General features: G+C 34.5%; 3 protein-coding genes across 3 annotated transcripts; all 3 read right to left on the minus strand.

Annotated features, from left to right (window-relative positions):
- Positions 1 to 9,203: 9,203 nt before the first annotated feature.
- On the minus strand, positions 9,204 to 12,377 carry LOC131022766 (alanine--glyoxylate aminotransferase 2 homolog 3, mitochondrial-like). Its single transcript, XM_057952287.1, has 8 exons — positions 12,060 to 12,377; positions 10,653 to 11,054; positions 10,448 to 10,591; positions 10,188 to 10,367; positions 9,897 to 10,122; positions 9,715 to 9,828; positions 9,555 to 9,641; positions 9,204 to 9,476 (listed from the first exon to the last, which is right to left on the minus strand). The coding sequence occupies exons 1-8, from the start codon at positions 12,297 to 12,299 to the stop codon at positions 9,433 to 9,435; spliced, it is 1,437 nt and encodes a 478-aa protein (XP_057808270.1). The 5' UTR covers positions 12,300 to 12,377; the 3' UTR covers positions 9,204 to 9,432.
- A 3,067-nt stretch (positions 12,378 to 15,444) lies between these two features.
- Positions 15,445 to 16,793, minus strand: LOC131023013 (phosphoenolpyruvate carboxylase 2-like). The gene is made up of 3 exons (XM_057952550.1): positions 16,745 to 16,793; positions 15,650 to 16,479; positions 15,445 to 15,462 (listed from the first exon to the last, which is right to left on the minus strand). The coding sequence occupies exons 1-3, from the start codon at positions 16,791 to 16,793 to the stop codon at positions 15,445 to 15,447; spliced, it is 897 nt and encodes a 298-aa protein (XP_057808533.1).
- Positions 16,794 to 21,955: 5,162 nt separating this feature from the next.
- On the minus strand, positions 21,956 to 23,396 carry LOC131023014 (uncharacterized). The gene is made up of 2 exons (XM_057952551.1): positions 22,587 to 23,396; positions 21,956 to 22,510 (listed from the first exon to the last, which is right to left on the minus strand). Exons 1-2 carry the CDS (start codon positions 23,394 to 23,396, stop codon positions 21,956 to 21,958), a joined length of 1,365 nt encoding a protein of 454 aa, XP_057808534.1.
- Positions 23,397 to 23,601: the final 205 nt, after the last annotated feature.

Consider the following 23,601-nt stretch of genomic DNA (forward strand, 5'->3'; position numbering starts at 1 on the left):
TTTTAGTTGAACGTAGAATATTCTATAAAGTAATTATCGATACTATTCGTGATTATATCTGTCAATATAATTCATCAGCCAAAAATTAGCTTCCAAAATGGTGCAAGATTTAAATATTTGCTTTTTGTCTCATATGTCAACTTCTTATATCACGTATAAATGGTTATCAGACAGCCGTCAAAATTAAACTACAACTTCAACTTTTGTTAAGAACTTAACTACAAATTTATTAAGATAAATATAAAGCAAAAAACAAAAATGCCCTCAATCAATTTTATTCTCTATAAAAAATCGATTATGTTATCCCAGTGAGTAGTGGTAATGAATATGGCAGAGCAACGGCGCGGGCTCGATTCAGGGGGCTCGCTGATTGGAATGAGAGGCAGCACGAAGGAAAGGCGGCACGGGCACGGGGCTTGGGGTGTGCCGACAGGAAGGTAAGGCGGCACAGTCGCTGGGAAGACCGTGGCAGCGGTGTCAACGGCGGAGACAGAGAACTTGTACTTATTTGGTCAAGTAGTTATTATTGTAAAAAAAAAAATTATTGATATGAAGAAAATTAATGTTTCAAAATATGAATATTTTGAAGTAATTATTATTATTATGATGAAAAATGATAATCGACATAAAGAAATATCATATTTTTAAAATATTATTTTTTTCACAACAATTGTTATGTCTATTAACGATAAATTTTACTTTTACTTACTCATACCCGACTCGCGCCCTGCCCCTACTTACCCCGTGTCCTGCCCTTACTCGGACCTGTTTCAAAAATAAGACCAGGTGGTGTATAGGAGTTTTTGCGTTTATACATTGTATGTCTTATCACGACATAACGTATATATACCATATACAGTATTACATAATGAAACCGACTAACAAAAAGAGAAAAGATTTTTGGACACCAGGTGTCTTAGACACCTTCATAAAAAATCAATTTTTTCTTGATGTTTAATTTGACCAATTTTTTGCTATTTAGTGATTTGTCTAAAATATTATTTTCAAAAATATATCAACCAATTTTGTTATTATTTTTTATTTTTATATTAATTTAATATTTTTTTTCCAAGTTCACTAATTTTTTTATATAAAAATGTATAAAAATTGAAAATAATAACAAAATCGGTTGAATATATTTTTGGAAATGATATTTTAGACAAATTACTAAATAACAAAAAATCAGTCAAATTAAACATCAAGCAAAAATCGACTTTTTATGAAGGTGTTTGACTAAGCTTATTTTAAAGAGCTTATAAGATGTAATTTTTAAGAGCTTATAAGTTGTCAAAGTGTTTGGATAATTGAGCTTATAAGCTAGAGAAAGATTTTTTCTACTAGATAGAGAAAATATTTTTTTTAAAGAGAGAAAATCGAAGAAAATGAACTTGAATAATATATGATGAAAATAATAAATTATAGTTGAAAAATATTTGTGAAAAAATTATTGTATATGAGATAATAAAAAATTAAGTTGGGGTAGAAGATGAACTTATTTTTTGAGGAGCTTATAAGTTGTTTATGAGCTTATTTTGCCAAACATTTTGAAGGAGCTTATAAACTGTTTTGAGGAGCTTATAAGCTCAGCCAAACACCTTCTAAGACACCTGGTGTCCAAAAATCACTCCCCTAACAAAAATTGACACTTAAATTATTTAGTTTAACGAACAATTATGACGGAAGTGTCCAAGAAATAAAGCATGGTATTAAGAGTGAAAATGAACACATTTTCATCATGTTTGGTTTAAGAATGATTAGTGCAACTTAACGTTGGTTAACACGTCATTATCTCGCCGCAAAGCATCAAACGACCACGATGCTATTAAAAGTAGACACCATTATATAATTCACATTTCTTCACAAAGTTTCATAATTAAGTTGTTGAAATTTTGCCATCCCACACATTTCCCCACCACAAATCTAGTGTCCATAAAAGGAAATCTTGATCTAAGATGTTAATATATATATATATATATATATATATATATATATATATATATATTTTTTTTTTTTTCACGGGAATATATTTGTAAAGATTTTTTCCTAATTAAATAATTTTCTGTAAGAAAAAATTAGAATTACCAATAACAAACTTTAAATTTATAATTCTTGCACAGTTAAAATGAATGTACGTGTCGGTGGGGATCCCATATGTTTGTATTACAATTTCCAAAATTGGAGAGAGTTATGTTCAACAATCGCTCACTAGTTTTAATTACTAATATTCATTTTTTAAAAAAATATTTTCAAGATATATATAGTCACATCCCTAAAAATATTTGTAAGTTAAGTCAAATCAATGGGAGAAACTAGCTCATTTTCACATGCTTTCTTTAACCCCATGCCTAATACACTTTTGCCCCTTCCCTCTTTTAGCCAATTCATCCTTATTTTATACTCCCTATATCCCACGAATCTTGACACATAATTTTTTTGGGCTGTCCCACAAATTTTGACACGTTTCTAAATATAGTAACAACTATTACATTCTATCTCCTACTTTATCACTTTATTACCTTATCTCTCCTACTTTATCACATTTCTTCTCCTACTTTATCACTTTTATATTTTATTATCTACTTAAAACACTAATTTATAATTCCTTAATTTCATGCCGAAACCAAACGTGTCAAGATTCGTGGGACGGATAGAGTAGTATATTGATCAACTAACAACCACTTAGTTTGGGAAACAATGAATAGACTGTTATCAGGTTATACAATTATTTAACACGTAATTTTCTTAATTTTAACTCAAATTGTTCCATCAAATCAAACACAATTGTACATGTAATGAAACAACGACAACATTGACCGAAAAAACTCAAACTCACTGACACTTTCTAAGATCAACAATCTATATTGCAGAACAAACCAAGTGTTGCAAGAAAAAACTTTATCCTAGGTATACATACTACAAGAATGGGCATCATAGATTGCATAATTCGAGGGTTTCTATAAACAAAATCAGTGTTAGGGCCTACCATTGCCAACTACAATTAGGCCCATCAAGGATTCAACCTCTCTCTCTCTCTCTCTCACACACACACACATCTCTCTCTCTCTCTCACACACACATGTTATGAATATGATAATTCTTTACAGGCTAACAGCCTATGATGAGATGTAACTTGGAAACCTTGTTGTTTGGTTGGCAATGTATGGAGGGAAAAAAAAAATGATGCTTTAAGGTTGACAGACAATAATGAGAAGCCACCTCATGCATATCTAGGCTTTTTTTGGGGGGGGGAGTTAGGGAGGGGGAGCAGTGGGGTTTAAACCCGGGACCTCACTGTTCACACACAGGAAGTCGCACTGCTTGGTGTCCCATTGGGGACATGCATATCTAGGCTTCGATAATAAGGAAAACGCAAATGTTGAGATTTCTCTTGAATATATATATTTTTTTTCACGATAAAGAGACCCTATATATTGATAAAATATATTTGAAGACGAGGTCGTTAAATAGACCACTTGTATGTTACGAATTGATTTTACGTGGTCTTATTACTTGCTAGTAAGATGTCAAGTGTCATGATATGATATGAAAGCTGATTCAGATATTACTATTATTTTTGGTGTGTTAACCTGCAAAGCAAAACCAGCTCAGTAGCTTACAACTAAATGTTCTTTAAAAAAAAAAAAAAAAAAAAATATTGGAATGGGCCTCGATCTGATGCCTGGAGGCTGGAGATGATAAGTTAGACTATAAAAGCCCAAACTTATGTGGTAAATTGTTTAACATTTGAAACCCCGTCCGGCCCAATAATGCATATATAGTCTGGCACTATTATCATATACACTAGGGGTAAGCAAAAAAGTTCGAAACCGAACCGATCCAAACTGAAATTTTGAAATATGATTCGATTTTTTGGTTCAATTCGATTGTATTTCTGACAAAAAATCGGTTTTTTGGTTCGGTTCGATTTGGATTTTTTAAAATCGAACAAAATTGAAAATCGAGTTATATTTAGGGGTTATTGCCAGAAAATACATATACTTTGTCAATTTTCTGGTTTATATCATGACCTTATAATTTGGCCAGAAAATACAACAATTTTCAATTTAATTGCAATTATAACATGACTTTATAGTCTGGCCAGAAAATACACCAAGTTTCAATCTATTCTCAATTATAACATGACCTTATTTAGATTTATTTTCATCATAGATGTATTAATATTTATTGTATTTATATTAAATTGTTATGTATAAAATATTTTTAATTGATTGATTAATTTTTATAAAAATTAAGTTAGATGATTAATTATTTCATAATATATATATATATATATATATATATATATATATATATAAGTATGTATTTTTAAGCCATCAATATAATATCTTGTTATATATATATATATATATAAATTTGATTTTAATATTCTATTAATATATTATATATATAATAAGTATTTATTTATTTAAATTATGAAATTATAAAATATTAGGACCAATAAAAAAAATTACGTACGTATATAATAGAAACTGTGTTAAAAAGTAAATAATATTATATATTATTTACATATAGATGTATATTTATCAAATATATATGTATTTATATATAGTATATTGTGAGATGAAAAAAAAATTAAAAATATTTAATGTATTAAACTTGGTATTATTATACTAAATTAATTAGAAGGTCATGTTATAATTGAGAATAAATTGAAACTTGGTGTATTTTCTGGCCAGACTATAAAGTCATGTTATAATTGCAATTAAATCGAAAATTGATGTATTTTCTGGCCAAATTATAAGGTCATGATATAAACCAGAAAATTGACAAAGTATATGTATTTTATGGCAATAACCCCTTATATTTATGTAATAATGTTAATATATATATATATATATATATATATAATTTTAATGATAATTTTCTAAGTTGTAGTTAACCCTAAAAGTAAATCTAGATTGTATGTTCTAAGTTTTTTATTTTTATATATTTTTTTCAGTTTGTATGATATAATTGCATGATACTATATAATTTTAGTTTAAACTCATCGATTGCATTATATCTCAAATTTATACTTTTATGTATATAATATAGTTTACTCTATATAAATATTTATTATCAGGGAAATTCCAACGTATTCTACAAATTGCATATTTTTTTAACGTTTTATTTGACGAGTATACGATATGAAATATTAGAGATATTGTATACTTTTGCACGTTTTATTTGACGGGTATACGACATGAAATATCTATATATAATATAAAGAACCAGTTTAACACATCTAATTTACAGTCATTTATCTAACAGAATATTCCTAAAAATTTAACGGCCGTATGTAAATATTTCTCTCTCTATTCAGTTTTTACACAACGCATTCTCCCCCTTTTACAATCCATAACTACCATGTTATTTAGATGAACAACCCACTACGCCAATTAGCAAATAAACTATAGCAACTCACTACTGAAAGTGATAACAAACTGCTATAACATCCAGATTTACAATTTATAAATATCAAATCACATTCATTTACCATTTCACACTTTTCTCTACACTTCTTTTCTGAAAACAAATTACACAATTCGAAGCAACCCACTGTTTAATGCTCTATAGGTATCAAAGATTGCTCCACTAAATCATCGGTGTTCTTAAGGAATTGCAGCCGAAAAAACTCAAACACAAACTCACAGGATCACAACTTCTAAGCATTCAAAATTCGTGGATGGAGAAGGAGAATGAGAAGGAAAAAGGAACGTTTGAAGGCATAAATGAGTTATGTGTTAGCTGCTGTTTTTAAGGCCGCATGGAGGAGCCGAGATGGAGCTACAGGAGGCCGGAGAGACAGACTTCTGTGTGCCTGAGCAGTGTTGCGGCTGCTGTAGAAGGTAGGATGGTCCGTACGGCAATAAGTGATAGGCAAGAGAGACCAAGTGAAAGAGAGGCGGAGAGAGCGAGGAAAAAGGGTGATGTATCGTGTTGCGCTGCTGCCAAAGAAGGCGCGGCGGAGCTGTCCGTGCAGCGACGAGATGGCCGCAACAATTCTAAAAAATGGACACGAAAAAAGAATAGCAGGGAAATAAGCGTCAAAAGTTAAAAAGGGGAGCGCCGCCGCCTACAATTTGGGTGTGAATAATGAGTCCAAATTAGGGATTCATTCTTTGATCGTATTTTATAATGGATTTAAATTAATTGCTAGACTTAATTTATTATTATACTCTTTAATTGTTGGGTTAAATTAATTTGTGATTCTTTATTTATCACTGTACTCTTTGTTTTTGGGCCAAATTAGTTCTTTAAATGAACTAGCACTTCCACTCGTGCGATGCACGAACATCAAAATTAAATGACATATTATTATTATAGAGAATTACGTGTCATAATAAATATATAAATATTTTATACACGAACATGAATAAAAAATTGTAAATTTTTAATGAAAAATAAAAAATAAAATATTTGATTTTTTTTTTCATAACTTATTCGTTTTAAATTCATTTATGATGTTTTTTATACTATATTAAATTTAAGATGCATATTGAATATTTTTTTCATTAATCAAAATTGACAATATTTAGAAAGGAATTAAAATATAAAAAAAAAGTAAAAGAAAAAAATAGTAGAAAAATTAGTGGGAGAAGAGATTAAAAAAAAGACAGAGAAAGAGAAAGAGAGAATAGATGGAGGAAAAAAACTCCTCTTTTATATATTATATAGATTTACTTTAAATTTATGTTTTCGTTCATACGTTTTTATGTATTTTATTTCGTTCATAAGGAGTATAATTTTTTTTACTTATTTATATAAAATTTAATATTTGTATAAGAGATGAAAGAAAAAAGAGAAAAAAATGGGGAGTAAATAGGATAGAGAAAAAAAATTGAAACTTTAAACACACATATATTATTCATTTTAAATTTATTTCTAATTTGGGATGTAGATTAAATGTTCTTTTATAAATAAAAAAACATATACAATATCTATATATCTATATATAATATAAAAAGAGGAGTTTTTTTACCTCCAAATTTTCTCTCTCCTCTCACTTCTTCCCTCCAAAATTTCTTTCTTATTTTTTCTATTTTAATTTTATTCAAAAAATCATTAATTTCGATTTGTGAAAAAATATTCAATTCCAATGTTAAATTAAAAACTATTATCTTTACTTTAGAGTAATAAATAAATTTGAAATTAATAATTTATGATCGTCTAAAATGTCAAAATTAATTTTTGTTAGCTCTCATTTATCTCTAATTTGAATATCATACTATTTTTTCATTTGTTTCCGTTTATTGGGGAAATATTTTTAGTAAATGTCATTGTTTACCTTTCAAAAAAGTCTACAAAAGTCTACATGGTTGTTTAATTATAATTATGCATATGAATTATTTATTTATTTATATAAACATATTTTTATTATATCTTCCTTTTTATACTATTCGTATTTTTTATGATCTTTAAATTTGGTTTGGGTTGTTTAAATATGAGCTTTTAATAATAATGTAGTTTGAATTTTAAGATCTCAATATTGTAATATTAAATGACGACTATCAATTTTGTTATATTGATGGTTTAGTATTATTTGCTCAAAATGAGATTGACTTACATGATTTGTTTTATAATCTATAAATTTAATTATTATTATACAATACTCATTAAGTTGATAATATAATAATTATACATTATTTTAAATAAATACTTATATTTAAATTGACACTACCTCCGTCTACGATATTGTTTCGAACGGTACAAGTTTTAAAAAGTGGTGAATAGTAGTGAGTATTATTGTTAGTGGAGTTTGGGTCTCATTATTGTTGTGAATGAAGTTCGTGGACCATACTGCTATAAATGGAAGTGAAAATAATATTGTGCACATACTAAAATAATAAAAGTGGAAGGATATCGTAGACGGAGTGAGTATCATTTTTTTATTATCGGTTAATCAAATTCAAAAATAATGACACTTTGATATTCTTACATAATTTAAAATTAAAAAAATAAATAAATATATTGTGACCCGTGCATCGCACGGGAGGGCGTACTAGTTAGATGGAATATGGAATATGGTAGTGCCACTAAAAATTTCTTTAACTATAAATTCTCAAACTTAGCAAATTTTATTCGACGCAGACACTTGGTGCACGTTATTTCAAAAATTTGTAGCCATTGATAATTTCCAATTAGAGATCTGAATGGACATTCGACAATACCTGATGATTTTGAAATGATGCAACATTTTTAATGAAAATTTTCCTCTCTAGAGTCGAAATAAAATAATTTAGCACAAAAATGAATGTCGACATAATTGAAGCAAAGTCCAAGCGAAAATTGTACTGGTTAGTTTTGGCCACCTTTAGAATGAGCACATAATGTCTTCATCAATTAATTACTCCACAACTACCCCCTCATTTTTTCGTAATTACATTTATGCCCCTATTATTTCCTAAATTTCACCAACCGACATGTTAATTATATCTTTTGTTTCAATTTAGTTTTTTCTTACAATATTTCATTTCATCGATTGATGCAAGTGATACACATATTATTAACTTCTCAATATTTTCCTCCAAATTAATTTTGTATCTTGTGAACACTCTTATCAAACGATAGATAATTTCTCAAGATCTTCATTCAAAAATTCATGTATTTCGCATACATTCTATCACACGATCATCAAATAAAACTAAAACCGATGCCTACATGTTTCAAATTCGAATCCCACATGCGCCTTATTCGTCGAGCTCGAAAAATAGAAATAAAAATAAATAAGAACTCTTGCTTACTTTGATTCTTTAAATAGAAAAACTACCAAGAATGGATCACAATATGTCAATAATTGGCTCGGTAAATTCTCATGACAAAAGGCAGCAAGAAAAGGACATTTCAGTAACTGCATAATATCATCGTTATCATCACTTATCACAATATAATGTCAACTGTTGGATCCCATCGATGTTAACCTTCATGCCAAATAAACAAAAAATAAAAATGGCAAGAATTGTTGATGAAGCAATATCTATGGTAATGCACGTGATGTTGAGGAAGAGCAGCAGCATTTACCGTGAGCTCGAGTTCATGGTGTTCAACATCGTCTCACTCCTCAGCTCCATCGTCCACTTCTCCGCCTCCCAGTCGCGGCGGCCGGAGGTTGTCTCCGGCCACCACTCGCCGAGATCCTCCATGTTCCGCCGCTACGATGGCTAGAGTATGTATCAATAAGAGAGAGAAGGTGTACTACTCCATTTAGAGATGCAATTAATTAATCCTAATTGGATTCATAATTTTTCTTATACATATAAAGTGTAGGGCAACCATGGTTATGATGATGATCTAGTATTATTTGATTGCGTTAAGATTTCTATGATTTGTTTGTCATACATTTCACGATATTTGAAAATCAAAGATACATATATGGCTACATTTGTTTGAATCAAGTTTTATATATAAAGATCGAACAAGCAACCTTCGCGATCAAATCTTGGCCATGGCATAGTCCATGACGTCCACCATGAAATCTGCATTGACAACACAAACATTGATGAATAGAGAGAAAAAGGGCAAACAAAGATATATATAGCGTTGAGAGAAGTTACCAGCATCCTCTTTGTTGAAGCAGAGTGGAGGTGTTACTCTAAAAACATTCCCATAGAATCCTCCTTTTCCCACCAAAACTCCCATATCTAGATCATCATATCACAATTCTTTCAACTTTACTACAATTTTTTAGTAGAATTTAGATAGATAGATAGATACCTCTCATGAGTTCCATAACTCGAACAATTTCCTTGTTTGCAGGAGTTTTGAGGGCTCTATCCGTAACTAGCTCTATCCCAAGCATTAGCCCTCTTCCCCTAACATCACCGATAACTGCATTGCACGAGATTGTTAGTGGTTATAGTTGTTGTTGATGATGGTGGTGATGAGGAGGAGCCTACTCTGGTGCTTGTCCTTGAGCGCGTTGAGGCGGGCCTTGAGATAAGAACCAACGACACGAGCATTCTCCTGCAGATTCTCCCTTTGAATCACCCTGAGCACGGCCAAGCCCGCTGCAGTGCACACGGGGTTGCCCCCGAAAGTGTTGAAGTAGCTTCTCTGGGTTAGAACCTCGGCGACCTTGGGAGTTGTCACCACTGCACCCAGAGGGATCCCATTCCCAATCCCCTGCAACCACATTGCTCATCTCTAAATCAATTTTCCAACAATTTCTTATGTTAGGACAGCCTAACCTTAGCCATGGTGACTATGTCTGGCACCACGCCTTGTGCCTCGAACCCCCAGAAGTGGCTGCCCGTACGAGCAAAGCCCGACTGCACCTCATCCGCAATGCACACCCCTCCGGCCTCCCTGATGCTGTCGTAGACACTAGGTAAGTAGTTCGGAGCTAGCTCAACAATCCCACCAACTCCCTTTTGACACGCAACACTCCAACTTTAATGAGGATTCAGACATACAAAAGAAAGGAGCAATGATGCTATTGCAATGCTACCTGTATGGCTTCAGACATGAAGCCAGCAACACGTCCAGATGTCCCGAATTTGATCAGATCTTCAACATCTCTCGCGTATTTCTCACCGTCCGATCCAAACATACCCCGGTATGGATCTGGATTTAGGGCATGGTGCACCCCACTCTGATTTGCAAACAAGCATTACTAACAAATTGATCCAATAAATAAAACAATGTTTGAGTACCTGAACAACGTTGAACTTCCAGTTGGACTGAGCCGTGGCGCCCATGGTCCCAGCTGCATTGCCATGGTACGCGTTTCTGAGTGAAACGATATCATGGCTGCCGGTGTACAATCTAGCCATCATCATAGCCAGCTCGTTCGCCTCTGTCCCAGAATTGGTGAAGAACACAACCTTGAGATCACCAGGCAGCTTGGATGCTAAAGCCTCAGCAAAATCAGCAATGGCATGATTGAGATACAGAATGGTGGAGTGCTGCAGATTGTTGGTTTGATCGATGATGGCCTTGACCACGTCGGGGTGGCAGTGGCCGCAGCACACGGTGGCTATGCCGCCGAAGCCGTCGAGGTATCTCCGCCCCTTCTCATCGAACAAGTATTGCATCTTGCCATGGACTATGTTCACCTGTTCAAACACATTATTTTAAGGAATCAACAAATAATTTTCATTTTTTTAAAACCAAATTATAACATCTACCTTTGCAACTAACATATTATTCAAATTCATGAAGATGGAAGATGGGGCTTGTTCATTATCGAAATTATTTAAATTAATTTATTCTTGCTTACGTAGATGAGTTCTATGCAGCTTGATAGAGAGATGTTGGTAGCATATTATGTATGCTGGTGTTGCGATATGCGAATAATTGATTCACTACAATATATTTTTGAAATTTAAATTAGACGATTGGAAAATTTATATTGATCGTTTAACCTTTTATTTTTTTTTTCTAAATATAAATAATGCATTAGCAATTTACACTATGTACAATACACGAGAAACATTTTTTATATTTATATATTTATATAAAATTGATGCCAATTCAATTATCTATAATAATAAAAAAAATTAATTAAATATATTTGTGCTGAATATTGAAAAAATAAAAATTAAGAAGAGATCACAATAATAAAATTTGGTATTATGAAAAGGCAAAAAAAAAAGTCAAAAAATAAAAATAAAAAAGAATTTAAAAATATATTTATTATTAAAAAAATGAGAGAGGGGAGACTTTTTTAAAAATTTTAATCTTTAAATAAATATAACTTTTACATTCTAAATCAAATATTTACATAAAATATATCAAATTAAAGCTCTTATTTTGATCTTTGATTTGACATGTATATTAAATATTTTATAATTAGTCGAATTTCATAATTTTAGAAAAAAAAAAGATTATCAAAAGAGAAAATATAGTTTATAAATAAACGTTCAATTTTATTATAACTGCAAAAGTACCACTAAATTTTGAAATCAATTTAAAATTGATTTTAAATTGAAATTGTATTCTATATATATATATATATAAATTGAAATCAATCCGAGGTTGTGACGAGTATTGATCATTTAACGTTTTATTTTTTGTAAAGGAATATGTATATTTTTTGGTTAAGTGATGAGTGGACTCACAGGTTTAGTGTAGAAGGGGAACATGGAAGGGCTGAGGAATTCTTTCCGCTTGGCCAAGATCTCGGCGGCGGTGGGGCCCGAGTACGGCGGCGGAGTGTAGTCGAAGGGGGGTATTTTCGGGAGTTCGTTCACGTCCGCGGCGGAGCATGCACCGGCGCTGCGGGAATACCCACGTCTCCCGCTGCCTCGGAAAAGTTTGGATTCCCATAATGCCCTTCTCACTGCAACTCCTTTCATCATTAATGTTTACAAAGAAATCTCTGCACGTATATATATATAAGAGAGAGAGAGAGAGAGTGTTACGGATGTATGAGTTGGAGATGGTATATATATATATGGATGATTGAATATATAGACAACGTTAACATTTGGACACTTGGTTCTGTTCTGTAATTCAATATTAAATTAATTCGAAATTATCTGATTTTGAGTTGCGTCCAGATTATTTGAAATTTATTTTGTTATAAGGAAAAAATCGAAAAAACTTATAACTTATAAGGTAAGATTAATAGTACCTGGTATTGTGATCATCATACTAAAAAAGGTATTTTAACTGAACTTATAAGTTTTTTAAAATAGCTTACTTTAAAGTATTTGACAAAATAAATTCCTAATCAACTTCTAAGCTCTAAAATAAGTTCCAATAGCTCATAAGTTTCCTAAAAAATAAGTTTATCTACCTTAGTTTATTTTTTCATAATCTTATATATATCAATTATTTTATAAATATTATTTAACTATAATTTTTTTTATTTTCATCATATATCATTCTAATTTCATCTCTTTTTGGTATTCTCTCTCTAACTAATTTTTTTTTTCACTTATAAACTCAATTATCCAAACAATTTGACAACTAATAAATTCTTAAGAAACTACAACTAATAAGCTCAAATAATATATAAGCTCTTTAAAATAAGCTTAACCAAATACCCTCTAAGTACTGAATCATATCTATCCAATGGAAGAATATATTACTATGAGACTAAATATATAAGTCCAATCTAATCCATCGAACTGACCACCTCCTAGGTGACTAGAATCCTCTTTATAGGTTACAGAACAGAATGTAATTTACTTGTTTAATTGAGTATATTTGTATGTTTATGGTAGGGGATTAGGTAGTGATTCGATTCAAGGTGATACACGTTTGATCTACTTGTTAATCCAATCCACAATTAGACAAAGATAAAATAGATTTGCATGCATTCTCTATTGTGGGGGGAAAAAAATTATACGACAAATACTACATTTAATTATAGTCTAACGATGAACCTGTCGCTAAACTTGAAGTTGATATAAAACCAATTTATATCCGGAATTTAGATGATATTGAGCTGCATCAAATAAAGGAAATACTTTAGCTTCCCTTAATTATGTTTCTGTTGTAATCACGTCAAATTGGGAAGGAAAAAATAAATGTAATTGAGTCATTCAAGTCATAAAGTCTCTATGTTTTTTTTTTTTGGTTTGGCAAAAGAAACGGCTTTATTCCAAATTAATCGGTATGTATAAATTATAATATCTAGAAACACAAAAACTTGGGTACAATCGAATTGACCCGCATTTAGAATAATGTTATTCATAATTCGGGTCAAAATACGGATTTGGGTCATGGTGCGGGCCATGATCTAAGTGGGGGTGCAATCCAAAACCACCTCATCTAGAAATTAGAATGAAAAATCCAACTTTCATATCATTATATCTTAAAAGCAAGACTGATTTTCCTACTAACGTAACTAAAGTCGAAAACTACATGTTTTTTTAACATAAGAGAAAGCTTTGAAATCGTCGTTGAGAGACTCTGATTATTATTAACTTAATTTTCAAACTCTATATCGATAAACTCCTAATTTTACAAATATATGTCATACTCCTTTCGTCCTGTATATATATAAGCTTTTTTCCCTTTTCAGATATTTCATTTATATAGGCTTATTTTCATAAAAAAAATATTTTTTTATTCATTTATTATTATATTTATATTTAATTCTTTAATTTATTTTAACTTTAATACATCATGAAATAATAAATATATATGAACATAATAGGAAGTTTACTTATATATTTTTATTTTCAATGATTTTTCTTAATCCTTGTGAAAATCTCAATCAACATGTATATATGGGATGAAGGGTGTATTAAAAAACAAAAGAATAGCATCATGAATACTAGGTTCATTATTATGTACCAATAATATCTTTAAGGGTGTATTTACTTTGATAGAAAATGAGAAAACGAATATATTTTCCTTATTTTTTTCACTATTTTCACATGTTTTCTATGATGAATTTTTTTTCTTCGGGCAGAGTGGAATATTTTCTCGGACAGTTCATTTTCATTCATTTTCTCTTCAATGTTGGATAATATTATCCTATGGTAGGGGTGTGGAAATATTTTTTTAATATTCTCTCATCTTTTCATCTCTAGTAAATATATGATAGAAAAAGGAACAAAGGGGGAAGAGGGAGCCCTAATTCATGGGGGAGCGGATTTACAGAGGGGGAAGGGGGGAGGCGGAGGCGGCGGCAGCAGAACAAAGGGGGAAGAGGGAGGCGGCGCCGGTGGAACAGAGGGGAAGTGAGCGGCGGCGCCGGTGGATTTGCAGAGGGGAAATGGTGGAGCGAAGAGGGAGAATGAGGGAGATGGTAGAGAGAGAGAGAGAGAGGCGAGTGATGTAATTTGGAGGGGTAAGTTTAATTAGAATCATGTTTAAGTGAGAGTTAATTAGCCTTAAAATTTACCCAAAAAGGAAATGAGACAAGATTATTGGGACAACTCAAAAAGGAAAGTGGGACAAGATTATTGGGACGGAGGGAGTAATATTTTTTCATTTTTCAATGAAAATTTTACAATCAAAATAAAGGCACCTAAAAAATCAATAAAAGATGTGATTGAAGTTGAGATCATAACTTGCATGCCAATTGAATTATTGCGTTTGATTAGGAAGTATGAAAGTTTTTTATTTTATTTTTTTGATAAAAATGAATCATGATAAAGCCAAAGGGTTAAATCCATAAAATGAACTTGGCCGGGTTTATGAACCAGTTTCAATACATGTTGTCTATATGCTATAGTAATTGGAGGAAAACAACCTTGTTTATATGCACTAATAAAATTTTAAAATTAACTAGGTGTCGTTAATTAACTACCAAAATCAAAATAAAGGGAGAAGCAGACAAGAAAAGTGGGAACTTTGTGGCCATTGTTTGTAGTCGTAATGTCAATAATTTTGGAACTAATATTATAATCAGCTCTGCATTCTTTTTCTGATGTCTGAGATAATGATAACTATGATGAGTGTACAATTGTTTGTTCCTAGGCAAAAATAATAGGTTTGTGCGTTGTAGGATTCCCACTTCTCCACTTAATTGGAGGGACGTAGCTATCACTTCCCATCATAAAACTGAGTTAAAAAAATGGTTAAGTATCAGATTAGCCCCTAAGGTGGAGGCTCCTATGGCATTGGGCCCCTTATGGCAAGGGGTGTCAAAAAAGCCCCTATGATAATTAAAATCGAACAAAATCACCCTTAGCCCTAACGGTGAGTTAACAGCCGTTAACTATTTAAAAAAAAAAAAATCTTTGTCTACCATGTGTTCGACGAAATGACTGAGACTCGTCAACTCGCCGCAGCTCAGCCTCCTTAATCCGGAGCCGCCGCTACCGCCACCACCGCTGCCGTCGTAGCCCCCGCTTCCTCCACCACCACTTCCGCCACCAACTTCTCCCTGCACCGTGACACGGAGCGAGCCATGAATGGTGTCCGGCGGTTGAGACAGTATGGCAAGGTGGGTTGGGCCCCCTCCTCGCCCGACAGTCCCTCCTCGGCCGTGGAACATCGTGAGCTTCACCCCGAATTCTTTCGCCACCTTTATGAGCTCCTCTTGAGCCTTGTACAACTGCCACGCAGCAGAAAGCCGACCGGCATCCTTCCCCGAATCCGAGTATCCGATCATGACCTCTTGTTTTCCGTTGATTCTGTTCCGGTACCAATCTATGGAAAACAGCCGAGCCACGGCCGCAGGGGCGGCCTCAAGATCGGCGAGTTTTTCAAACAGCGGAACTACTCTCAGAGGGGTCTTGATGTGGCACTCTCGTTGCAAGAGCTCCACGGCGAGCACATCAGACGGGGAAGTCGCCATTGAAATAATGTAGGCGCCAAAGTTATCCGAGGGGAGCTCAGCAATGACGTGAAACGTGTCGAGGACATCAGCAATCTCCTCGGTTTTTGGAAGGTCCGGACCAAACAACGGACGCTTGCCACTAAGTTCAGATAAGAGCCATTCTTGACGGCGCTCCTCAGGCCATTCCTTGTAGGATCCGATTTCGAGGTGCCTCGTGATAGCATCCAGAACATCGGTGTGCCTATCTGACTCTTGCCGGATGTCAAGTCTCACGAGTGAGAGTCCAAACGTCGAAACTTGTCTTAGAAAATCGAGAAGGCTCCCGTCAGCAATTGGTGCCGTGGTGACGACGCCGTCGTTGGTGGTGGAGGAAGCGGGGGCTACGACGGCAGCGGTGGTGGCGGTAGCGGCGGCTCCGGATTAAGGAGGCTGAGCTGCGGCGAGTTGACGAGTCTCAGTCATTTCGTCGAACACATGGTAGACAAAGATTTTTTTTTTAAATAGTTAACGACTGTTAACTCACCGTTAGGGCTAAGGGTGATTTTGTTCGATTTTAATTACCATAGGGGCTTATTTGACACACCCCTTGCCATAAGGGGCCCAATGCCATAGGGGCCTCCACCTTAGGGGCTAATCTGATACTTAACCCTTAAAAAAAAAACAAATTTGTGCTTCTCCGTCCTGCTCAAGATGTTACATATTCCTTTTCGGGCCGTCCCAACGAAGATGCTACATTTCTATATTTGGCAAAAATAAGAAATTTTAAACACTTAATTAATACTCCCTCCGTACACGAAATGAGTAACTATATTTCCTTTTTCGTCCGTCCACGAAATGAGTACCCATTTCCCTTTTTGACAAGTGTACCCCACACATCTTTTTAATTAATACACTCAAAAAGTGGGACCCTTAAACTATTCACACTACACTCCATATATTTCTTAAAACTCGTGCCGTCCACAAATGAGTACTCATTTCGTGGACGGATGGAGTACTAATTAAGTATTTCTTTATTACATTTTTGCTCATACTTTATCATTTTATTATCTTCTCTTTCTTACTTTATCACTTTATTACTTTCTCTCTCATACTTTATCACTTTATTATTACACACTTAAAACATTAATCTACAACTCCTTAAATCTCGCGTCGAAAAGCAAATGTAGCGTCTTGACCGGGACAGAGGGAGTATTCAATAGACAATAGTATATTTATATTTACATATATGAATTTGAAATTGAATCATGATATGATTTACAGTAAATTAAGATAGTAACACATAATTTTTTGTGCTGACGAAAGAGTTTTGTATGGGTTCGTTTACATCATGAGATTGTCTCTACATATATATATATATATATATATATATATATGGGTTAAGGTGCAGATAGGCCCCTCAAGTGGAGGCCCTTAGAGCGTTTCAGTCCCCTTACTAACTGTGTGTGCAAATTGGCCCCCGAACTCAAAAAACGGTGCAGATCGGCCCCTCTGACTTAACACCGTTATGGGCCGTTAGTCAAGGGGGCGATCTGCACCATTTTTTCGGAGTTCAGGGGCTAATCTGCACCTTTTAACTTTTTAATTAATTCATCTCTCTCGCTCAAAATTTGATCGTCGTTGTCGCTGATTCAAGCTCCGGCGAGGCCGGCGGAGGGCGCCATCCCTTTCTTTCTCTCTTGGGCCCTAAACCTCGGAGCTCACTCGACTGCACACGCTTAGCGTCAAGGACGAGCCCTAATTCTCCCATTCCGTCGGAAATCGCCGCCGCATATCCGGTGAACCCGCCGCCTGACTTTTCTCGATGAGGAGACGCCTAGCTTTTCTCGATAAGGAGTCGCCTCTTTCTCTCAAATCCGGTGAAATCCGGTGATAAAGGCCGACGATGCCCGTCGCCATCTACACTATCGGCGTGCTGTTGAAGAAGGACGCCTTCAAATCAGAGACCATGGCCAACATGATCTCGATCTCGATTGGGGTCACGATCACCGCCTACGGCGAGGCGAAGTTCGATTCGTTGGGGGTGATTCTGTAATTGAGGGCGGTGACGTTCGAGGGAGAATTCGAGTTTCCATTTCGATTATGTGATTTTCGGGAGCAATGACGCCGATTTGGAATTCCCGATTTGGGGCTTGGGAACTTGATTTCGTGATTTTCCTCATCTGACGGCGATTGACGCCGGAAAAGTTGGTCGGAGAAGATGAGATGTGATTTTTTTTAATGAACGGTGTGCAGATTAACCCCCGAACTCCAAAAAGGGAAAATGTGCAGATTAGCCCCTGAACTCCAAAAAAACGGTGCAGATCGCCCCCTCTGACTAACGGCCCATAACGGTGTTAAGTCAGAGGGGGCGATCTGCACCATTTTTTTGAGTTCGAGGGCCAATCTGCACACACAGTTAGTAAGAGGACTGAAATTCTCTAAGGGCCTTCACTTGAGGGGCCTATCTGCACCTTAACCCTATATATATATATATATATATATAGGGGGCCGCTCCAATGAGACCCTCTAATTTTAGTGAAATCTAGGACACGATCTGGTGCGTTTATTTTATCAATCATATGGCTGATATTGTATCTGGAGGGTGATTTTTTTTCGCAGGGTTCGAATCTTGGAGGGAGCAGAATATTTTAAATTTTGTTATTCATCAGTATATACTGCATTGTTCATCAGTATATACGGCCCTGTTCATCAGTATATATGTCTTATTCATTACGAATTTTTTAAATTTTGTTTTTCATCAGTATATACATCTTGTTCATTAGATATACGTTTTGTTCATTAGTATTATATATCTTATTCATTGTACTCATGTTACACGAAAAATAGGGGGTCTCACTGGAGCGCGCCCCTATATATATATATATATATATATATATATATATATATATTTAGGGTGTGTTTGCTTAATTTTATCCCTCTAAATGGAGGGATAACAAAAATTTATGCATTTAAATATTTACTTTCTTATCCCACATTTTACACAAACACCATTTTTCTTTCCTTATTTATGCAGTCATAAATCTATGCTTCCATTTCATGGAGGGATAATATTATTCTTCCATAATATTTTTTCAGCGGCCAAATAAATCTATGCAGTCATATTGTGGCCATTCACGAACTAATTTAATAGGAATTTTTTTGATTTATTTAATTTATTTTTTAAAATAAAAATAAGATTTAGTTATTTTATTGTAATCTCTACAGTGTATTTTTTTGGCATTTTTATTTTTAATTTATTTTTTAAATAAAAAAAGAGTTACAAAAAAATAACTACAACATAGATAATACAATAAAATAACTAAATCGTATTTTTATTTAAAAAAATAAGTTAAATAAATTATTATTATTTATTTAAGTGATTTGTGTGTGGCCACAACGTGGCTGTTTAGTATCACTCTTTAAAGACTTCACATGCCAAAAAGAAAAGGAAAAAAATCGTCAAACTTGTTTTAATATATCTATAAGATATATCTTATGTGTGTTGACCAAGAAACCTCCCTAAAATCCTAGCTTACTACTTGTATAAATAGAGGTTTTTGGCCCTCATATTGAATACACTCCATTCGTATTCTCTTCTCTATTCTCTCGCTTCTCTCTAGTTTATAACACGTTATCAGCACGATAGTTCTAATTCTCCCATCATCTCCCTTCGATCGTAAAAGGTAATTTTATTTTAATCTTTGTATCGATTTTATGTGAATCATATAAGAGTGTAGTTAATTAAATAACTTCATCTCTATTTGATTTCACGAAATTCTCAGTATGGTTTTTTTAGGGTTAGTTTTTATTTGAATGTGAGTATATATATATATTTTTTACGTAGTTCAGTACCACTACAAAAAAACAGTCAAACTGCGACGGAATTAGCGATGGAAATAGATTCCGTCATAAAATTATGACGGCCTAACGACAGATCAACGACGACTCACATTTTCTATAATTAACGACAGAATTTACGTCGAATTTGCTACGAAAATATTTTAACGACAGAATTAGCGACGAAATTTCCGTCATAAGAGTTAACTACATAATTATTCCGTAGTTAAAAATAAGGAATAATTAATTATTTAAATAATTAAATACTAACGACGGAATTATTCTGTCGTTAAAAATAAATAATATATATTATTTAAATAATTAAAAATTATCGACAGAATAATTTCGCAGTTAAAATTATTATATACTCCCTCCGTCCACCAATTAAAGCCCCATTTGCCCTAAAATATTTGTCCACCAATTAAAGTCCCATTTTGCTTTTTATACCCTTTTACCCCTTCTCTTTATTTAAAATTACTACCCTTTGCCATTAATTATCCCATCTCACTTTTTAACTCATTTAATTAGAAAACTAATTAAACTCCTAATCAAAACTAATTTTCGTCCTTTATGTTTTAAACATTTGGGCCATTCCATTTATCCTAGCCCATATTAGTGTTCTAGAGAATTCTTCAAACCCTAGAATCATTTGACATCTGCCGCTCCACTTCCTCGTGTTCTTCCTTATCATGTTCTAGAGAATTCTCAAACCCTAATTTCCATCTTCTCTCAGCCGCCTCCACTTCGTCGTGTTCCATGAATTCCTCATCAAAAATACCTCTATCCTCTTCTATGGAGGGTATTGTTGTCGATTATGTGTCTCGATTTATAAATCAAGAGACGATTGTGCTGGAAACTGAGTTCCCAGGCTTCGATCCCTCTGAATCGGCGTCGACGCTGCCGGATTCCCAAGAGGCGGGCTTCGATTGCTCTGAAACGGTGATGTTCGTGCCGGAAACTGAGTTCTCAGGCTTCGATCCCTCTGAATCGGCGTCGATGCTGCCGGATTCCCAAGAGGCGGGCTTCGATTGCTCTGAAACGGTAATGTTCGTGCCGGAAACTGAGTTCTCAGGCTTCGATCCATCCATGTCGGCGTCGATGCAGCCGGAATCGGAGATCTCAGAGTTGGCGTGGTACGAGGCCGACAAGTACACTAAATATGTTGGCATCACTGAATGCATTCTCCCCGACGCCAGCTACGACACGTGGTTAGCAACCGGGGTGATGCCGGAGGCCCCTCCACCGCCAACATCTCTGAGACGAGAGAGGTCAGAGGCCGAGCAAGAGACCGAGCGAATCTCCTACCTGAAAAAACTAGGGATATGGTTCCCTAGTGTTCTATCTCTCATACCAGGTGAAGTCGTTTTCATTTCTTTGGTGGGTGATGGCTGGTGATGCCTTATTTGATTTATTTGTTCATTTCTTTGGTGGGTGATGGCTGGTGATGCCTTATCTGATTTCTTTGTTCATTTCTTTGGTGGGTGATGGCTGGTGATGCCTTCTCTGATTCTTGGCTTCTGTGATGTCTTTTGTGTATATGTGGTGCTGATTGTGTATCTTTGATGTCGATTGTGTATCTTTGGTGCATTCTCTGCATCTTTGGTGCTGATTTTGCATCTTTGGTGCCGATTGTGCATCTTTGGTGCCGATTGTGCATTTGTGGTGCCGATTGTGTATCTTTGATGTCGATTGTGTATCTTTGGTGCCTTCTCTGCATCTTTGGTGATGATTCTGCATCTTTGGTGCCGATTGTGCATCTATGGTGCCAATTGTGTATCTGGGATATGTATAATATGGCCCTATGATGATTTTTATAATTCTGAGGGCAGCAATAACAAGATAATGTACTTAAGCATGCTAAAAACAGTTAAGCTTACAAAAAATGGTTTACATTTCAAACACCCTCAAAAACAGTTGCATGGTGTTTGTCCCTGTAAACATTGGAGCTATAGGATTCTAGTCTGCAATTTCCACTTGATTCAGCCCTTCTATGACACCTTCAAGGTTTAAAATATCACCTTCTTCACTTGACTCCATCTGTAGGAACTTTAGACTGTCCCTTACAAGTGCTTCTTCAACTTGAATACAACGTGGTAACAGCCCTTGTCTTGTGAGTTTGTCTTTGTTCATATGGGGAATCTTGTAGTTATTCCCACCCTTGGCCTTGATTATTTCATGATAGCAGCCTTGCAAAGTGAGGAAAACACTGCTGAGCTTCTCTGGTGAGTATTCCTCATAGGCAGCTTTCACATTCTCTAGTAATTCCTCCACATTTTTGGCTGGTTTTTGATCTTTAAGGGTCTGTATAGCTCTGAAAAACCCTAGATCATTCACATTTGTATCCGGTGAATTAGCTGGCTGGCATACTATTTGGAATTTAAATCCATCAGTATTTGCAACCGCTAGAAAGTCTGGATCATTAGCTTTAATGTGGGGTTTGGCATTATCTTGTTGGATATATATGTGTTTGCTTGACATCTTTGGCCACTTGGCTTTGAACACTGGGACCATCTGCCATATTAAGGGCTAAGTGATGAATAAAGAACAGATTCTGATAGCAATTTAAAAAAAAACAGATCATGCTTACCTCTTTAATAAGGCAGGCTCTGATGATTGGCTTAGTGACGGCTGCAATTGGCTTCACTTCCATTGTACCTTTTGATCTATTTTTCGAATTCCTTTGTGCTGGTTCTGTTGTTGTGAAAGGAAATATGCCTAACTTTCCATCAAATATGATTGTGCCATCTTCATCAATTATTGGCCTCGCAACAGCGCACATAAACATGATTTTTTCAATATACCTTTTTGATTTGCATGTCCTATAGGGTTCTACTTCATCGGGCATGAGGTAGTATCTGTCCTTAGTTTTGGTAAGGTAAAACCATTTTTCATCTATATGAATGGTGTTATACATGCTTTGAAATTGTATAAATCCATCTTCACTTAGAGAACTTAGTTGTTTCAGACTCCAACTAAGTCGACACAACCTGTTTTGAGGGGTAAGAAATGGTTTTATTGCATTTGTATGTGGTTTCAGTTTTCTCTCTTTTACCCACTTGTGAATCAAAGACTTAGACACACCTAGATGGGTAGACATGCATCTCAAAGAAGATCTTTCTAAAACAGAAAGTTTCTTCACTTTTTCAACATCAATGTGTTTCTTATCCTTGTGTAGACAGCCTTTTCTAATTGATTTTACCTCGACAGGTACACCACATGCTCTTTGATGGGAGACTTGGCTCCAAATCTTCCAAATGGTCTTCAAGTTCACTTTGAAGTGAAGTGCCGCCTCCTTTTTGGCTCCATGCTGCAATTTCCCTGCACTGCTATGTTCTAACAGCCACTGAGCAACTTTATTTCTTTCATCATCTTTTAGTTTTGGCCTTTCTATGGCCATTTTCTGTTTTTTGGTTTTGGTTGGTGAGAATTGAATGAAGTAGGAGTAATGGCTGTATTTATAGAGAATTAGTTTGATTTTCCCTCCAAATGGTTTTGGAGGGGCCCTTGTACTTTTGCAGCAGCTACTTAAATGAAATTTTATTTTGCCTCCAAATTTCAGCTTTCTCTCATGCAGACCTCCGAATTCCTTTGTGTATCTAATG

This window comes from Salvia miltiorrhiza, chromosome 4 (assembly GCF_028751815.1).
Source record: "Salvia miltiorrhiza cultivar Shanhuang (shh) chromosome 4, IMPLAD_Smil_shh, whole genome shotgun sequence".
NCBI classification, from domain to species: domain Eukaryota; kingdom Viridiplantae; phylum Streptophyta; class Magnoliopsida; order Lamiales; family Lamiaceae; genus Salvia; species Salvia miltiorrhiza.